The 20,768-nt window shown below is 39.2% G+C and overlaps 1 protein-coding gene across 1 annotated transcript in view; it reads left to right on the top strand.

Annotated features, from left to right (window-relative positions):
- The window catches only part of PDSS2 (decaprenyl diphosphate synthase subunit 2), a 69,888-nt gene extending 52,755 nt beyond the window's left edge, over positions 1–17,133 (top strand). Inside the window, exons 4-8 of the mRNA XM_035109292.2 lie at positions 1,187–1,261; positions 6,923–7,096; positions 8,217–8,348; positions 9,943–9,978; positions 16,105–17,133. Coding sequence (XP_034965183.1) covers positions 1,187–1,261; positions 6,923–7,096; positions 8,217–8,348; positions 9,943–9,978; positions 16,105–16,263 — 576 coding nt within the window. The 3' untranslated portion in view covers positions 16,264–17,133. The remainder of the gene's footprint in view (positions 1–1,186; positions 1,262–6,922; positions 7,097–8,216; positions 8,349–9,942; positions 9,979–16,104) is intronic.
- Positions 17,134–20,768: the final 3,635 nt, after the last annotated feature.

Here is a 20,768-nt window from a genome sequence, read left to right as displayed (position 1 = left end):
TAGGATCATTGTCCTTTCAGTTCCCCTGCAGCTCATATTGCTACAATATTTCTTTAAGTATCTGATTACTGAACAGGCAAGGCTATTTTTTCCCCTCCCCAAACAAGGCTCTTTTAAAATAGGCCTTACAAATTAGTTCCTAGGCGTCTTCTTTTTTAAGAAAAGGATTTTATTGGTACTGTTTGCCTAAGTGTGTACATAGGTTTGTGCAAGAGGCTAAGAGTGCAATCTGTGCATGCTTACTTGGAAGTAAATCCCATTCTGTTCCATAATGCTAACTCCCAGACAAATGTACATAGGATTGCCGTCTAAATATAGTAAGGCTGGTGGAGGTTTGCAAATAAAACAATAAGAAGGATCACCAAAAATGTTAAGGAGTTTATTTGTGTTGCTTTTGGGGGCTTTATTGTTGGCCATGCTGTCTTCAGTTACAAGAATGATAAAAAGTGAAACTAAATCTTTTTAATTCAATAACAAATGGGCTAAATTTTAGGAAATGGAGATGGGGAATCTGATACAGCTCTATATACATAGGAAATTAATCACCGAAGAGAGTAAACCTGTGAGCAGGCAGGATAGCCTTAAGGTGTGCCCACTTGATACGACTGCATTGAATATATTACAGTAAATTCTGGTATATTGTTCCAGTTAAGGGAGTTCCAGTAGTTCCAGTGAGACTATGGCTGGTTTTTAAATGTTGGATTTGATTCAGCTTTTTAATGTGAACAACTGAGAACCCTAAAGATAATAGTTTTCTAAATATCATGTGAACAGCTGCATGTTGGTGAAAGTTTCAATACATGTGTTGCTGTTGACCCTCAGGGCAGACACTTAATACAACTACAGTGTGTTTCCAATGTATGAAAATGAATCATATATAACTGCTTATGGACTCTTTGACTTTTTTGCAGTGGGTATAATTTTTTGAGTTTGTAACGTTTTCCAGAGGATCTTGCAATGTGTACATAACTGGCAGCTTATTTAATTTATACATTAAAAAATATATTATTTTGCTTTTGTTTACATTAACTTGAAATGCAGTGGGAAGAGGAAATGCTAAGCACAAGGCTCCGACTTAGAGGTTATCTTTTATTAATGTTTCCTTTGCTCTTTCAGTTCGGTGCACTCTAACATATCTGTAATTAATCAACCCACTTAAAACAATTATTTCTTTTTTTTCTTTCAGGTGGTAGAGATCATGTCAAGTGCCATTGGTGAATTAATACAAGGGATATATTATGAAAATTCAAACTTGGAAAATGTAAGTTCCTATAATTACAAAACTCAAAGTGTGTGCATAAATCACTCTTTCCCTCCCACTTTAAAAAAGGTGGTGTGTGAGTCTGGCAGAACAAACTGAATTAAATTAGAAACTCCTCATGATATTTCAGTTATTGGGTTGTACCATTTCAGGTAGTAGGTAGGTGAATCAAATGTTTGAAATCTTTTCCAAATGTAATTTTATATCATCTCCTGTTGAATTTTCTCTGACATGTTATATGTATTTTGTGGGGAGAACTGCAAATTCAATTCTCCCACTTACAGCCTGAAAAAAAAAATCGCCACGGCTTGTAGATAAGCTCACAGAAGTCACTAGCCTGCAAAATGTATGAGTAGCCTGCTAAGAGCCTAGTAGCTTCTGGGTCTATGCTGACTGCAAATGAAGGCCCCCACCCCCAATTCTGCAGCCAGCATGGAAATGCAGACCGCTAGCCTGTTAACACACTGCTAAAAAGGAAAAACTATCTGTCAAGCAGACTGGCAGAGGAAAGAGCGAGCAATCCATCCTTCCTCTGCCAGCTTGCTTCATTTTCATGCTGGTCACAGAGGGACTTTTCTTCCTCCACGGCTAGCATGGAAACCAAGTAGACTGCCATGGAAGGGTTGGGGAGATCCGTCCCTCCTCCACCTGCCCACTTGCCTGCATGGAATTACTGGCCACCTCATGGCTACTGGAAGACTTTTGAAATGCAAGGCTAGCCCTGCCTGGAAACAGCTGCATCAAGTGTGGCTTCAGGTTGTCCCTATTTCTTTTTAGTCATCAGTGTTTCTTTGTCATAGTGGCCAAGCTCCCAAATAGCCCTGGCTGCTTTTTCACCTGGTTTCGGATTCTTCTGAAGGCCCAATATGACGATAGTTTCAGTCATGCTCCAGTCCCCTTGCAAGAAAGACAAAGGAGGAGGACGATGGGGTCGTAGAGTGCTTCTAATGACAGAGTTCAAGAAGCAATGAGCATGTGATCCTTAAGAGAAGGCACATCTAAACTGAAGTACATCCCTAAATAACATTGTAGCAAGGAAACAATTTACTCCCATTTCATTTACCTCCCTCCCTTGGGTATACTGCTCTTTAAGGTGCATTCTGCAATGGACAGACAGGTCCCTCTTTTAATTTAAAAATAGTTTTCTCTGGAATTTGAGTAAAATAAAAGGATTAAGGCACTCCGGGATGTGTTTTATGGACCCATTTACTCTAGCCCCTTTTCATCACAAACATCAAAGGCATGTATTAATAGACCAATAAAATATGTCCTGTCATGTTCAACAAGCAGTAAGACATCTGCTAAGTGAGACATCAATCACATGCAAGATGCTTGCAGGGTAACTGTGTTGTTGCTGCTGAAGACTCATAATTTTATTGGCTTCTTTCCTACACAGATGGGAAAATAAAGATTGTTGAATCATCTCACTTATAGCTGAAACAGTGAGTGATCCAAATGGCAATTTTTTAAGTCTGTGCATTGTTCTGATTTAGATTTAACTGACGTTTGTAGTGCCAAGTGGTATATGTGACACACTGCAGTTTATCAGAATTAAAATGTAGAAATATAGCAGGCCATGCTTTTCATTTTGAAGTCCTCGAAGAATTGTTGTACCTTTTTCTCTGTAGCCTTGAAGTGAATAATATACTTGCATATGAGTCCTAGTAGTTGCATTCCACTGGGATAAATTAAGCTAGTTGGGTTGGGATTATGAAGGCACATGAAATTGGGATACATAAATATTTAAAGTTATCTCCAGCTGACAGTAACTAACTGTTGTGAATTGTTGGCAAGTATTGCAAGCCATGATTAAGGATCATGAGTAAGCTGTGGGTTTTAATCAGGGATATCCAAGTGATCTTAGCAGCATACCTAGATTCATTTTAAGTAGGCTTAGCAGCAGTAACACATCACAAAACTAAGTAAAGGTTTTAAATAGAAATTGAGAAATAGAGGCAGGAGGAGCCACTCCACCCTTCCCTGCTCCCAGGTCCTAAACAAGGGGAGGGACACCTTATCTGGCCATTGGGCCAGATGCTTATCTCTCCAGTTCCTGGCAAATTTGACAAGTGGGTGAGGCCATCCACCTGTCAATCAACTGACATCACACATTGAAGTTCCAATTGCTGCGTCTTCAAAGCAGGTGCAGAGAGGTGTGGAAACACTTTTGCTGCTTGCAAACATTTTTCAACAGACCCCATGCTCCTGTGGCTCAAGTGTGTGTTTGTGTGTGTGAGAGAGAGAAAGAGAAAGAGAGAGAGAGAAAGCATTTTATAAAAGGGAAAAGTCCTGTGTGTAGGCATTGCTTTCAAAGGGCAGCTTTTTTCTTCCCATCCCAGTTGGATGCTTTCGAATATCCTATACATCCCTGTTTGAGGCTCATATGGGATGTCATTTAGAGAAGCAATAATATTTTCTAAGCTGCAATATACTTAACGTGGATTCTGGGGAAAGTCAGTCATGCTCTCCATTTCTAAAAGCATTTTGTAGAAAGAAGTTCCAATGGAATTCATTTCTAAATAATGTGCTTAGGGTCCATATAGTACTCTGTAAGAGGTCTCTGCAGATTATGAGTAGGTTTTGCATAGGCCAGCGCAGGAAACCAGCACCATCCATTATAAATTATTCCACTCACACCGCTTCCTCATGTGTGGTCCCACAGCTGGGTGTGTACATGCATGGATTAAGCAATCATTCAGACTGCCTAATCACATTGGTCTTTTACAACCAGCTATCACTTTGCGAAGAGGAAGGGTGCTGATCGCATAGATCAGCATCTTCTCTCAAGTTGTTTGCCCCACCTGTCTAAATCTCTCTTGCAACAAACACTGGTGTAAGATTTCACTGAGAGAAAGTGGCTTCTAGCTCTTGTATGTGTGCACATGCACAGGTCTCTGTTGACAGAACCTTTTCATTGCCTCCCCAGGCTGGGGTGTGTGAGTGTTCCATACCCAGCAATTGCATTTTGGATGAATAGCCTTTTACTCCAGTAGGCTATTTTTAAAACTCAAGCATACAGACGTTGTTATAACTGCGGTTCCCAAATCTGTTGCTATTTTTTAATTTCACAAGCCTCACCAAAAGAATTAAGATGAAACACAGCGAAACATTAACATTTTAGGTATTTTATGTAAAAAAGAATGATTTGTGTTGTGTATTATCATTGCTACTTATCATCTGAAAAATCAAGTCATATAAACTTGTGGCACAATCTTAAAACTGCCTTTGTTAGCAAAGGATGCTCAGGATAGAGTGTCCCAACTGCTGTACCAGTATTGCCCTTGTGCTGGCATTCCAGACAGATGCACTGGTGGTGCAGGTGTTTAGGACGGAGGGTACCAACATCTTGAAACCAATTTCTTTAGACCAATTGTGGCATCATGTGAAAATATACATTCCACTAGAGAGAGGGGCTGCTTAGGCAGGAGCCCCATTGAAATGATTTGTTCTGAACAAAGCTGTGCTTGGTAGATTTGCACCCATTGTTCTTTGTATTTTGGAAACCACAGTCTTTCAATAAAACTGCGGATTGTTCATATTGAGTCTGCTGACCTTGCTTAGGTTGCCCAAATAAGTCATATCGTAGATATAAATGTAGAAATTGAAAATAAATGTGTACCTCACTTGAGAACCAGTGAGCTCCCTTCAACCCATCCCTGTCAAATTCCTTTGTAGATTTTTTAAAAACTAATTTATTGCTTCTTATCTCTGCATTAATGAGGGCTGGGATTTAGTGGAATTTAAGTGGAATAATACTAAATCACATTTCTGAGCTGGCTATCATGTTAATTGTCCATCATGCTTTTAGCTTTTTTTTTATTAATCTGAGGAAGTTTGGTCCCAAATGCAGTCACCAGTTCTTCAACATTTCATCTTTGGAGCTTATTTTGAATAGAATGACAGTGGCCAAATAATTGGACTTGTTGTTTGGGTGCCTTTTCTTATCTCTGCTTGTCATTCTGGAAATCCAGGAAATTTGCAAAAACAAATGTTTCAGTAAACACAACTGTCAGATGAGGCATAGCTGAAGTTTTCATCTTGATTTTGTCATCACATATATAGCTATAAATATGTGGTTTCTCTTGCCTTCTTCTCTTCCCCCCTCTCCCCCCCCTCCTTCATGCAAGTTAATGGTGTATTTGAAAGCAATGAATTTTGATACAATGTTCAGTAAGTTGGCTTTGCAGAATTGTACTACTTTTCCCATCAGTCTCATATTATCTCCTCCCTTGCAACCCAGCACTCCTTGGCAATAGCCACAAGGGAGGAAGATTAGAGCTGAATGGAGGGATTTTATTTCATTTATTACCAATTTCATGACAGATAATACCTTGCTAGAAAATTATGGTGTCATGCAGATTTAGTTCTTACTTGTTTCTAAGTAATTTAATTGAAGAAATTGACAGGAACAGGATTGTTTAGATGACATAGGTCTTTTTCTACAATCTCTTTTTTTGTTTGGATTTTTTAAATCTACCTTCTGGTTCAACCTCAAGGCAATGACAAAATGCATCCTAGGTTTTAGTAATCTTGTAGCCATTTATCCATGTTACAGCCTTAAATTCCTTATCCTCTTCAAGGTGGCTAAGAGACAAGGAAGACAAGTCACGAAAGGACAATGGTGCTATCTTATGTATAGTTCCTCTCCCCACAAAAAAGGAGAATTCTGGGTTAGCAAGTCACAAAATGGATGTGGGTGGCTGCCGTGGGGAGCGTGGCATAATGCAAAATTAGAAAGAAAACCACTCCTGACTAATTTATGCTTATGCTATGCTGGGAAGACAGCTTTGGTCTGCTGGTCCTGATTATGGAGATCTCTTTCTCCCATGTGCACCCCCCCCCCCGAAAGACATGCATACACTAGTACTGCTGCTGTCTAATGACAACAGGAGCATTCCTTAGTACCTGGAAAATAGACAAGGCAGCAACACTACTCTCATTACACAGCAATTGCTTTGAATGTATCTGCACATTTTGCCCCATAACTTTCTTTCTAGCAGGGCTAGAGACTTGCTTTTTAAAGAAGCTGGTGGGCCAATGAAAGTAAGGCAGCCTAATTTCTGTGTCTTGAAGCTCCAGCAATTGCTTCTCCTCTGGAAAACAAAGGATTGCAAGAGGAGAAACAGTCACTGAGAAGAGAGGTGCTTAATCCTTCCTCCGCTCACCACTTCTGCTCTAACTCCCTCCCCCCCCCCAGCTGCTTTTTCACAGTCATAGTTCCAGAGTCACTTTTGCAAATCTTTTGCTTTTAATTTTTATGTTGCTGTTGGGTAAAACGTTAAATCTCATTACATAAAATTAGATTAGCAGGTTGGTAATTAGTTGCTAGTGGTTAAAATATGATGACTTTATAATTCAAATATACAAATATATAAAGAAATCTCATTTGGTTTGTGGGTTAAATGGAATCATTTGTGAAAGAAAAGATATTCAGTTAATAATGGGCACCAATAGCATGTGCATAGATAATATAGAAGCTAAAATTTGTTCAAACCTTTTGGTTTCTATAATTTCCATCAACTTGTTAAGATGGAAAATGACTGCAGAATGTACTGCTTCACCTCCATATGAAGGTCTCATGTAGAGTAGGTGGTTTCACTGTTGTGTTTAATAATACCTCGATTTGGAGCATATTCTACTTACTTTTTTTTGCATTTCTAGGGAAATGGTCTCACAGATGACATTGGGATATCAACGTGGAAGGAGCAAGTTTTCCTAGCCCATAGTGCCTTGCTGGCAAAAAGCTGCCAAGCTGCAATGGAATTGGCAAAACATGATGCAAGGATCCAGAATATGGCATATAAGTATGGAGAGCACATGTCTATGAGTCATAAGGTATGCCCTCCCTTTTACTGCAGTAGCTGAAAAGCTGATATAATGAACAAGAACCATATGTATCTTTTCTTTCTGTTGTAGCTTTGTAATCAACAGGTGCAGGTTTTGGTTGCTGCTGTCATATATATGTATTATTTATACATTTACATATATATATAAAAATATGTAAATTGTAGGCATAAAAGCTACTCACTTAACCAGCCCCATCAGTGGACATCCACATCCACAATAGGGCTTCCCCCCAATTCTGCGGCTGCATGCTCTACCTTCTGAAATTGGCTTGGGAGAGGGGTGGCAAGAAGAACAGCATGCAGGGAGAAGAGGGGGCTCAGAATAATTAAGAAATTGTTGCATAACACCCAAACTAATTACAGTCTCAGTTAAAGGTAGCACTGAAGTGGAAAGTATTCCACACTTGCCCAAGCACCTATACAGGTGGGGCAAGGCACAAGTCAGCAGGGAAGTTCCACAGTTCTGGGGCCATCACACAGAAATCCCTATTTCTTGTGTGTGTCAGCCAGCTGAACTGATTTTAATGGTGCACACTGAAGGAACCTGAAGCGCTAATTCTGCTATTGAATGCAAGTTCTGTTGATTTCACTGGGATTTAAGCATGCCCGAGTTTTGCACCAGTAGTGGGTCATTTTGGATTCTTAATGGTTGGGTTACCAGAGTCAGGGAGCAGTCTTAAACCCCTAACTCTGGTATCTGCAAGTATCTGTACTTCTTTCTCCCTTATTATCAAATAATTTCTGTTAGTTCCTATTCAGAAAGTAAAGTACTGAATTTCATACTTGTGGTGGTTTGGCACACTCTGACAGAGGTCCCACAGGACAGGACATTTGTATGCACATGCAAACACACAGAATCTTCCAATATGCTTAAAAAAACTGTACTGTAGTTGGAGACTCTGGTAATATTAATTGGATTTGAACCAGCGGGGCAGGAATAGCCTGATAAATCCTTAATAGTGTGTGCTGGTTGAAGGATTTTTGTATGGCCAAGCATGCAAAAAATATATAAGACTCTGCATACACATGGGATGTCAGTCACTGATGAAAGGATTAGCTATGAAGAACTACTTTTATTTTACAAACTATTTTGATCCTCCTTCTTACAGCTAAATGTTGACATTCAGCCATTTTTGAATGAAAGTTCTAAGGATTCTGTGGCCTTCAGTTTAAATTCTGCTCCTGTAGTCTTGCATCAAGATCTCATTGGAAGAGAAGCCTGGATTAAGCAGATTGAAGAGGTAGGCAAATAGCACTGTTCATATATATCAGTCTTATTTAGTCATCATTTGCTTAGCACAAGAGGAATGAGTCTCTAGCTCATGTGAATCCCTCTTTTCTGCTGGAGCCACAAGAAGTTCAAAAGCTTTAGCTTGTGGTTGTGTTTAACCACAAGTTGTTGCTTTGCCCAGACTAACAAACTTGTTAGCATTAAACTATGGTTTGTTTGGAAAGAGTCCCAACCCATAGTCATATCATAGTTTGTTAGTTCAGACAAAATGTCAAATCATTGTTAAGCACAGTGGGAAGCAAAAGCTTTCAAACTTTTACACAGCCATGCCTAGGAGAGGTGGAGAACACATACATTTTTCTTGTTCCTGTCACACTAAACTGTGTTTTTAGTAGGTACATCATCGGATTTTGCCATTCAGTGCTACAAGTGAATGTGGCATATGTGTGTGTGTATTCACCCAACATATGGGTACCAAACCAACATGCATAAAATGAAAATATTATTCTGCTTCTGTGTATTTACAACTTAAATTCAATAAAAATAAAGTGTTGGTACCAATAAATGAAGATTAGAATAAAAAATACTATGACACTCATGGTAACAAGCTTATCAAAATTCATAATATTAGACACCGCTGAGCCTGACACTGCTCTGCTTTGTATTCTGTAGGGATTTTATTAAAATATGCAAACATTATCTGTCACTAAAACAAATAACAGTTTTAGTTTTTTAACAACTAATTACTTCTAAGCACAGAGCAAAGAGAAGGCAGAGGGAAGGAACTGCTCATGCATATATGATTACAACTCAAAACACAGCTGGATGGACTAATTTTAGGCCTACTAGCTTTGATATGCTCTCTGATGTTGTGATTGTTATCCCTTCTCAAGCTGCTATCTCGATACAAATCCATATCTATTCTAATGAATACATTCTTTGGTCAGTATATGCTTTATTGAATTCAGTGCAGCTTACTCCCAACTTAGCAGGGTTATGACTGCAGACTTAGTTCCTTATAATATTTCCACGCAGTCATCACAGAGAAGCCCTTTTCTCACAGGCACAGGAAACAGTTCACTCAGTACAGGCACCCCCAGCCTGGTGCCCTCCAGACGTTGTGGACTGTAAGTTCCCTCAGCACAGCAAGCATATCCAATGGCCAAAATGGTCTAAAAAAACTGAAGAGTACCTGGTTGAGAAAAGCTGAACTAGAATAACAGTTGATTGAACCAGTTCACTGGTGCACTGGGTGTGCTCTCTGCAACTGCCTTTGATAGCCCATCTGTGTGTCTTATTTTAGATGAAATATGTTTGTTTTCCATTGTTTAGTTTGAAATCTGCAGTCTCAGAATTATAATCTCATAGACAATCAGACAAATTTTGAAGCCTGCGGTCTCAGAATTATAATACCTTAGACCAGGCATCCCCAAACTGCGGCCCTCCAGATGTTCTGGCCTACAACTCCCATGATCCCTAGCTAAGAGGACCAGTGGTCAGGGATGATGGGAATTGTAGTCCAAAAGATCTGGAGTTCCGAAGTTTGGGGATGCCTGCCTTAGACAATGAAACAGATTTTAACTTTTATCATTGTGTTGTTTCAGGCTCAAGTTAAAGGAAACCTAATAGACTATACAAAGGTAAGAAAATGCTTAAAAACCATGCCTTGTTTTTAGAAGTTCCATCCCTATCTCTCTCTCTCTCTCTTGATAAAATAGCTTTAGTCAAGTCTGTGCATGTGTATGCAGTGTTTAGTTGGCCTGGTAACATCTTATGCATGATGGAGTAGATCTCATCATTTCCTTTATTTTATTTGTTAATTATTTTCATCCTGCTTTTCAGCCCCAAAAAATGGTCTTGCATAGTAGCCCACTGCAATTAAGATACAATAAATGCTGGTATATACATGCATACAAAATATGATGCTAGTGTTGCCAATAAGTCATTGTATTCTAAAATACTACCTGCCCCCCGCCCCAGTATTCCATTATTTCAAAATACCCATTTCAGCTACTACAGTTAGAAGTCATTTGCTCACAAGTAGTTGATCAGTCTGTTAATATTCCAGTCCTGTATTCTGGAGTATGGCTATCACATGCAGACAAATTATTGATCCAGTATGATGATTATAGATGGCTTGTTCCAGAGAGGGGGAAAGTCCTTTCCCTCAGTACTCAGTGACTAAAGAAGCATCAGAAGAGGACCATTGGGGTTAGATGCATGAGAATTTGGATCAGTGCTAGAAATTCCTCCTTTGAAGAAGAGAATGTCCACCGCAGCAGCTCCTGTTGATACTTTCTCCTGATATGACATCAGAAGGGACAGCACAGCTGCATATAGTCATATTTAAGGAAATGGCTAATAATTCTTGTGTGCATGCTTGTGTTACATTTGCTAAAAGTCCTAACTAGAGTCCAGATCTCTCAGACTCTCTCATATATCTCTCCTTCCCTCATTTAAAATTTAGCACTGTAGTTAGCACATTCCTCACACCACAATGTAGCCCTCCCACTCAAAAAAAGCCTCCTAGCAACAACAAAAATCACCACTGTATGCCTAGGGTGTATGTCGCAAATGTCTATTTTGTATTGGCAAGGCATTGTTTGGGCACTAGAATAACAATCAATCTCTCTGTTTTGACTTGCTTGGAAAAGGCAAAGCAAGATTATTCTTCACAGAGCACTGCAACCTAGTTTTGTGTGTCTTGACTGGTTACATGCCGCTAATCTCATACATGATGCTATAATTTATTGTAAAGCTAAAAACGAGTTCCTTGCATAATGCAAATCAGGAAAGCATTTGTGCAGGTGACTACTGAAGGCAGATATTTTGATAATAACAAACATCAATAGCCTTTTTGATATCTAAAAAGCCTATTCCAAAACTATTCTGTTGAGGAGTCAGATCTTTATATTCCTTATTATAGTTATCTGCATCTGAGCTGCCAGATGATAAACACTATAATAGGTGCAGCCAATGTAGCAGATGGCTTATCTAAGCATCCTCCTGAAAGGCCTTTTGGGTATCACAGCATGATGTACATCAGTATAACCCTCTGTATATGGAACAATGTTTTTGAAAAATAAATGTATTGCTGTGAGAGTTTTATATGAAGAGATTAATATACTTTTCTGATTGGCAGTCATATATTTTTAACAAAAAAACTAGTCTTAAACTTCCTTCTTTAGCATTTAAATATTCTAGTTTTGCATCTTGTGAGCAATGTGAAGATAGTGGGTATAATTTGCTCAGGAAGTTATAAACTTTGCATTATAATACAAAAGTTAGTTTGCTTGAAGACTCATCAGGTTTGAATATCAGTGCAGTTCTATGTGTTGCCATGAAGAACTGCATCATAGTATATCCAAAAAATAAAAATAAAATTAATGACTGTCCAGCTGCCATTTAAAAAGAGGAAAGTTGAATGTGTAGAGCCGCAAACACCAATCTGATCTATAGCAACTAATTATGAAACATTCCAACAGTAGTGAGGGGAAGTAAACCTCTTGGCTACAAAATTTATTGGCTCTATCTCAAGGTAACATTTTGGTAGTCTAAATATCAGCACTTAGCGAGGTAGACGGTTCCTCACAGGAGAAAACAAATTTAGAAAACCCAGTACATAACATGGCAAACACTTAATGCATTAGTTAGTTCCTTGACCACAGATCAATTTAAGTTTTCTTCTTTTCTCTTTTTAGCAAGTTATGAAGGTAAATATAGGATGCCTTGTAAGAAAAGGACAGCCAGTTTTATGTATAGAAAGTGAAAAGCAGGTTGTGAGTGAGACAGGGAATTCCCAGTAGGAGCAGGGAGACTGACTGGGATGCTTGGACTGTGGGGTTTTATGTATGGAGTGTGAAGTGGTGGGATGGGACGCTGGTGCTGTGGATGGCTGGAATGCAGTGAGTGCATTTGATAGATTGTTCCTGTATGGGGCTTGCTTTGCTGAGTTTCATAGGTGCCAAGGTTGGAATATATTTGCCCTGGTGATTCAGGTATGGTAATGGGAAAATGCTTTGGAGCGCTAAATGAAATAGTGATGATGAGTGAAAGTTGTGGTGGGGTGGGGAGGAATAGATTTGCAAAGCAAGGAGAGCTAGCTGTTCATCTTTGCTGTCCTTTTCACAATTTGGGTAAATACTACAGGAGCCCCTGCTTGAAGTATCCTCTGTGGTGGAACCTAAAGATAATCAGAAGGCCTTCCTCAGCAGGGCTCTGAAATTCTCTTCAAAACCTTTTAAACACTTAAGAGTCACTGCCCCCACCTTACAAGTTTGAAAAAAATGACATTAAGAAATGGAAAAGATCTTCTATGCAGCACCCCCAGAATAGTTATTGACCATGCAGAGTTGCAGAAAGGCTACTTGAAATGAGGAATTGGGCCTCAGAGCAGGAGTGAGGAATCTCTTTTTCTGTGAGGGTTGCATTTCCTTGTGGGTAATCTGTGTGCGGCTAACAGTAGTGGGCAATATGAGCTTGTGGTGGGTGAGGTCAATGCAAGCAGTATATGGAGCACCTCTTTGCTCTCTCTGGCAAACCATTTTCTCACTTTCCTCTTTAGGCAAGCATCTTGAGTTTGATTTTAGACATGACTTAGTGGACAGCTGTTATTATACTTTTATGCTGCTATGTTGGTCTAGTTGATTTTAGTTTTTTCTTGTATTCCACTGCCTTATGTCAGCAATCTTGGGTTATTTAAAAATGAGGCAGGATATAAATAAATAGATAAAAGTACAACATATCTCAGTTCAAGGACATTTAGAGAGAGCCATTACGGAACAGAATATCTCAAGTTTCTAAGGAACATTGAGTTACAAGATCTGTAGCTGGCCCTTAGCTTCCCTTCTGAATTTGATTTCTAAAGGATTCATCTGTGATGATTGCCTACCACCTATTTAAAAGCAATCTCTCTAACCTGTCCAGCATTTGAGGGAATAATTCATGTCCTTTTACCTTCAGCAAAACATCATCAGCTTGCTGCAAAATTTGAGCACCTGCTAATATCAGAAATGTGCAAAAAAAAAACACATTTACAGTATTAAGTTTCTGTTCTTACCTTGCTCCACTTACTTTGTTCCACTCATCCTGTATAGTGTGGTTGGCTCTAAAAGAGTTAATGTTGCACTGTACATGCATATCATAAAAACCTATTTTCCCCTGAAGTATACTGCTAAGTAATGTGGGAAATAATTTTTTTATGAATGGGGACATGAGCACTAAAGTACCATGGCTTGCTAAGAATCGAGTTCATCCTCAAATATACATAATTAATTCACTTAAGTTACATGTTTAGATAAGAACAACCATTCATTATATATAAGTGTAATTGCCTACATAAAATAGATGGATCTTGCAGCTATCTTCTAGTTCTCAAGTAACTTTCATGTCATTTAGAGTAATTTTTTTACTAAAGTATATTACTTAAATATTGCAAAATTATACAGCAGCACCTTAGAGACCTTAAAATTAAATCAGCAGCACCTTAGAGACCAACTAAGTTTGTCATTGGTATGAGCTTTTGCGTGTGTGCATGCACACTTCTTCAGATACCTTCTTCACACTTCTTCAGATGCACACTTCTTCAGATATTGCAGGAACCTTTTCTTTCCTGCCTTTTAATTTTATATATACGCTTCAACAGGAATGTGAGTTTAATGTTTCTAAGAGCTTCCATATGTAAGGATCATATTATCAGTTATAGTTTCATAGACCCAGTTCACACGTATTGCTAAGCCAAACCATGACTAAGCATGAACAAGCAAACATGTGGATTCTCACAATGAAGATTACAGCTGCTCCCTGGTCCTTCTGTTGCTGTGCTACCCAAGACTAAACCATGGTTTGACTTAAAGTTATGTCTGAACTAGGTCTTGTGATATTTATCTTGCTGCAGGCAAAGCACAAGCTATAGCCAATGTTTCTTCTTTGCTTTATTGCTCATGCTTTGTCTGGGGGAGAAAAAGCACACGCCTGGCTTCAGACATAACACTGAACCAAACCATGGCTTACTTTCCAAGCAGCACAGCCGTAGCAGGACTAGGGGAAGAGCACAACAGCCAAAATCTTTGCTTAGGAAACCCACACTTCTACTTGTACATTGTAAGTCATTGTTTGGCTTAGCATTATGCGCAAAATTTGGCATTTCCCATGGGGTGCATTTAAAGTTGGAGGAGTTAAGTAGCAGAGAGCCCTGGCAGGATAATTGAGTAATCTTCTTCTTCTAACCTGTCCCAGTAGTCACTTCAGGGTAACTGGTGTGTAAACAAACTTAGAAGCATTGCCTGTTTTGCAAAAGCTCCAGTAGTTAAGGGACACATGGCCTCACTAACAGAGGTGTGATGCATTCTCCATTTGCACATATTCTGTACATTTAATACCTAGTACATAGGGCATAAATATGTTACTTTAGGCATAGGCAAACTCCGGTCCTCCAGATGTTTGGGACTACAATTCCCATCATCCCTAGCTAACAGGACCAGTGGTCAGGGATGATGGGAATTGTAGTCCCAAACATCTGGAGGGCCAGAGTTTGCCTATGCCTGTGTTACTTGATACTCTGATAATTCCTGATGCACAGCAGTACACCAGTGTATTTTAGACTACTGAGTTAGGACTGGGTGGGAGATGCAGGCTTGAATACCTACTAAGCCATGAAGTTCACTGACCGACCTTGGGCCATTATTGTCTTTCAGCCTGACTCATTTAACTGCTGTGAGAATAAAATAGGGGAGTGGAACCATGTATGCCACTATGAGCTCTTTGGAGAAAGACATGATATAAAACGTAATAAATAAATATCCCCTCCATTGTATCTTGACAGGTTAGGGAAGCAACCTATCACATCAGTGCAAGATGATGGTGCATTTCTCCATTAATGAGGCAGAGGGTTCATACAGGGCATGATTCAGATGAAATTAAGCATTTTATATTCAGTTATTTCAACAAGAAAGGCAAGCACATTCTTAACACTTTCCAGTTGAATCAGTGGGATTAAAACGTATCTAACTTTTGGCTTTGTCATACTTGTAAACAAATCCAGAAATAGGTTGTTTTTTCCTTTTCTGTTATGCAATGCTAGAGTGATGAAATGATGATTGTTGAAAGCAAATGTTTTCTAATGCACACAGTGCCCATTGATCTAAATTAGACCAGCTAGAAGCCCATCTGACTCCCCTGTGAAAGAAGATTGCACAATAACAGGTTTTGGTGGGTCATCCCTATAGGCTGAACTCTTCAGCCAGTTTGCCTCTTGGTACTCCAAAGGAAACAGGTTGTGGATTGCAACCATCATGGGGATTATATTTTGAAATTATACTCCAGATTAAAATTACAATCTCTAAACAGAACAATATACACTGTGCTGTAGTCTGCACAACATGAAAGTAAATGCACATATTAATCTACTTATTTGTGATGAAATTGAGTTAGAATGCATATTAATGAATTTATTATAAATACAAGTTTATTTGTTGGGCTTTTTCCCATTAGAGAAGAATTGTACACATGACTAGTTGAGAGCCTTCTGCTGCACTTACATTAGTCTTTGAAAGATGCATCTTGAATTATCAATAAATGAAAGAACAATTAAATTGATTAGGGTTGTTTCATTGAATGATGGATTCCATATTTTTTGTCAGTCATTTAATGACACTGTTCTTTGAAGCTCAGGTCATGAAAATACAGAATCCATAATGTTTTCTTAGCATTCTGCATATAGTTATTTCTGTCAAAACTGATGATATTGTGCATGTGTTTTCTCACAGTTGCAAGATGCAATCAAGGCTGGCAAAGGTGTGACTTCAGCTATTGACCTATGTCGTTACCATGGAAACAGAGCGCTGGAGGCTCTGGAGTGCTTCCCTCCCTCAGAGGCCAGATCTGCTTTAGAAAACATTGTTTATGCTGTGACAAGATTTTCATGATCTACAATTGGGAAAAGGAGCCACTTTTTGTTTGCAGTAATGAGCAGAACAGATAATAGTGGAGAGCGTCAAGATCTGCCATTGCTCCGCATCTAAATGTGTCAGCAGCTTTAAAAAATGTGTTTCTGTTCCACTCACCACATTCCCAAACTAACATATACCCTTCGGAACTGCTACAAACAAAATTAGGGAAAAAAGGTCAAACAGTTTTCACTTGTCATGCCAGAAGCACACTTGAGGCTGCACTGGTAGCAATAATTAATGAGACTCGCTTCTGTGACCTCAGCAAATGGACAGGAAATAAGTCCTTATTGATTGGACATAGCCAGGGATGGCGCCAGTGTGGTGGCCTGTGGTTTTCCTGCACTAGAGAAGACAGAGGGGGGCCCTGAAGCTGCAGGTGTCGGGAGAAATGCTTTCTAAATCTGCCAGAGAGGGCTGTTTAAAACCAGAATTAATGTACCAATTTATCAACATGAAGGGCAGCTCGATGAATTAGCAGGGGAAAGGAGGGAATCTTTTATCTGACTACATGCCGCTATGTCTCCTCACACTGTTTCGTTATGTATTTACATATAAAATTACCCTTTGCCTAATGCATTGTGTGTTTGAAAGAGTTGCTGAGAGCGCGCATCAGGTATGGTAAGAGCTTTGTAATATTTATGTGGTTCTGCAGAAAAGAATAATTTTGAATGTGCTGTTTGTATAGTCTTCAATTTGGTTCAGTGGGTGGGGTTTTAAATTTCCGAGGTTATATATTTGCCTTTTGTATAATATGCCACTTATTTCAGCAAACACAGGTACTACATTTTCCTTGATTTACTGAACATTTTGTTTTAATTCACACCAAATAAATGCTTCTTCCTACAACTCTGTGTCAATTCTATGCCATAAAGGAGTAAAGGATAGTTCTTCTCCCTCCCCCTACCCCCTTCTGTACAGGATTTCATTCCCTGAATAGATGTATATTACATGAGAAGTTTTTTAACCTTACTGTGTCAGATGTTAAAGTCCAATTACAGAGAGAATACAAGGTATATCAGAAGCCTGCAATCTGACACTGTCTCTATTTTGTTCATAGGAGATGATTTTTGTGGTTTGCATGCTTGCAATCTGAGAACATCGTTGACAAGAAGGCTGAGTTTACATAAATGATCCAGATTGAGGCTCTGCTACCTTTCTTCCTTCTGTGGTGTAATTACAGCCCAATCTGGAGACAGCTAGCACAGCAAACAGATTTCATTACATTGCTCTCTCTCAAACACTAAGTGGAGTTATTTCAGTTAACTTCTTCACACACACACTAAAGTGAAGTGTCACAAACCTTCTATATAATGGGCCAGTATGTGATTCTCAGAGGACTTAAAAAAAAACTTAACATGATTTATGTATTTTGATACCTTAAATTTTAGCATTACAAAAACATTGCTGGCTTACTGTAATTCAGTTTTGTAATTAGATGAAAACGTTGATCAAACCAGTTGAATTCTCAAGCCATTATGTTCTTGATATACTCTTGAACAACATTCAGTCTGGAGAAAGAGGACATCCAGGGTTATAAATGTATTTTCCATTTCAAAGAGAATGTTGTTGTTGAAACTATGTGAGAACCAGGGCTTCAAGCTGGCTTGTTTCAAATAACTCATACTTAGGGTGGGGTTCACCTAACAAACCCTGTCAATGGAACCCCTGCGTAACGGCTTCTACAATGGAAATTCTCCCCTCTTCCACCCACACCCAAAATTGGCTGGGGGGCAGGTCAGGAGAACCCCCAGAACAACACATGGGAAGAAGGCAATTGTTCCTTCTGGCAAGCTGAAATGCATGCACAGATGGAACGTTTGTAATAGCAATGTTGAATTCCACCCTTAATGTTAACCATTTGGCAGTTCAGGCGAAATGACAAACTTGTCTCCTTCCAACCGCATGAGGAGGAAGAGAAGGAAAACAGAGATGCAGCACTTAAGCCTAAAGCTTACCTATGCTCATTGGCATCATGCTAGACTATTGCTTAGGTTAGGGATGAGGAACCTCAAAGGCCAAGTTACAACACAACTCTAGAAAATTACTGAGTCCTGCTCTTGACAACTAACATCACCAGTATTAATGATCTTATTAGTGAAAAAATGAGCTGTAACCCAATACATATGCAATAAACTATTTCTAAAGGGTACAGCTCAAGAACTCTTGGGACTAAGTGGTTGTCATGGCACTGCCCAGCAAGACCTTGAGGGGAGAGAGGGAGGAGGCTAGGCAGGAATAGCTGGGAGGAGAAGGTCAGGAAATGGCAGAAGGAGAAGGGGAGGGGTGGCAGGAAGCAGCCACAGAGTGAAGGGGCTCGCTGATGCTGAGCTGGAGCCCCAGCACTGCTCCACCAGCTCGGGAACAGAGGGGGAAGCTACGCAGGTCCTGTCAGCAAGGGAGAGGCGGGAGTTGAAACATAGAACACAGAGGCGGAGTTAGGGCTTCCTAAGCTTTTATGTTGGAGAAAAAGCCGTCAAAAGTTACTTCCTGGATCTGAGTCTGACAGTGCAGATGGCTGTATGATGTCTACTGCTTTTGTACATATGTAAATAAAGACTAAAATATGTATAGCTTGGAGTGATCAGAACCATTTCTTGTGGAGAGCACCCCACCACTCTTACAGTGGTGCAGCCTTACTTATATAAGGGCTGAATTGTGGCATCTACCTGAGCATTTCTGGCAAGTGTCTTTAGACATCATTTTAGCTTGCATGACACCTTTTAAAAACAATCAGCCAATATATTTCTGAAGTCTAAAGGTTTGCTCTGAATTTGGACCCCAAACCTCACATATGCAAGTACAATTGTATCTGATGGTGAATTCTGTGTAAACACAGTTGTCTTAGAACTTCATGGTGGATGAGGTGCATGATTTTCCACTAATGATTTCATTGTACCTAATTAATTGTTCCCCTTGATTCTGGTGCAGCCAAATTCCACAACACACTCTTAAGCAATATATTTACTAGATGGGCAAAGGATGCTTCATCCTAGCAAGCAAACCTTTTACATCAACAAGTGGCTTATTAAACAAGTTACAAAATGATAAGGCAGTTACAGGAGATATACCTGTTGGGTCATGCAGAAGTTTATGAGGGATTAAGTTCATGTGTGTGCATTAGCAGGATATTTCACTGAAGCATTGAACAAAAACATTGCCACCTGAACTATGCAAGACTGCAAATACCAATACATTGAAATATACTGGGGTTTTTTTGCTATAGCTTGTTACTATTGTTTTTTAAAGTTTAGGATTGCCATTTAAGCCACTATGGTAAAATTGCATGTGATATGTATTTTTACAAACTGTTCCAGTCAAAGCTGTTTTGACTTCTGACACAAAATGATATGTGACTCTAAATAACTGAAGACTATGAAATGGCCTTGACAAGAGGTGTATATGTACAAAATATATTGCATTTCTTAATTTGGAGCTACCTGACTTGGTACGGTAATTCTTGGTACCTTTAAGTATGTTTTTAACCTAACATTTCTCAGTATAAAGTATGACAGTAAAAAGTGAAAGGCTTGATCCTTTAGCAGTTGGTCCTATTAAGTGATTAGAAAAATATTCTAGTTCTTTGGTAGGTAATCATAGGATTTTTAGAAGTGCTTTTCTGTTACATTAAAGGCACAGAAATCACAACCCCCCCCCCATTCACCACTAGAACTCAAGATAGCCTCTTTCAAGAAACATGATCAGGAGGTTCAGGTGGTACTGTCAGGATTGCTGAGTGACTTTACACAAACCACTCAATCTCCTGGCCTGTACTTTTCAATCTGTAATATTAAGATAAATTATAATTTATGTGTAGAGATATAGAGAAAACCTGATTTATTAACACAGAATGTTTTGTGAGCTACAGAGGTAACATGCAGTTTTTTACTGCTTGTAAATAAAATATACATTCTTGGTTACCACAAGTGCTATTTTTTTAGAAACAGAGGTGCTGCAGCTCACCATGAAAGCCTCCCTTGTTTTCTTAGAATGGCAATGACACCTACCTGAAAAGTACCGGAACTGAGTTCCGGTGAGTTCCTGCTGAAGAAAAGCCCTGGTAACCACTGCAAAGCGACTTTCTCCAATCCAAGAATGTGTTGGTGAGTGAGAACAACTGCCACAAACCTTCAAACTATTTATTCCAGCATTTGTAATATGTCAGTGTTTTCAACTTCTGTGTGAGCTTGTTTCCCTCACAGACAGAGATAACTTCTACCATCTTATCTTATATAGGGAACTGTAGACTTCACATCCTCTGTTACCACTGATAAATGGAGAGGATCCTGGTGTCTTATTGCACAGAGAAGAGTAGATAGGCACAAGGACTTTATGACTCCAATAGTAACACATCACATGTATGAAGTTTCTTTGCTGATCCTCAAGGATATCAACATTATTAATGTACAGTACCTCTACAGCAGAAAGAAAGATGGCACAGGTAGTCCAAAAAGCTTTCATTACTTAAAAAAATCTGCAGACAT

This window comes from Zootoca vivipara, chromosome 3 (genome assembly GCF_963506605.1).
Source record: "Zootoca vivipara chromosome 3, rZooViv1.1, whole genome shotgun sequence".
NCBI lineage: Eukaryota > Metazoa > Chordata > Lepidosauria > Squamata > Lacertidae > Zootoca > Zootoca vivipara.
The sequence above is the reverse complement of the archived record's forward strand: the minus strand, read 5'-3'. Positions and strand labels throughout refer to the sequence as shown.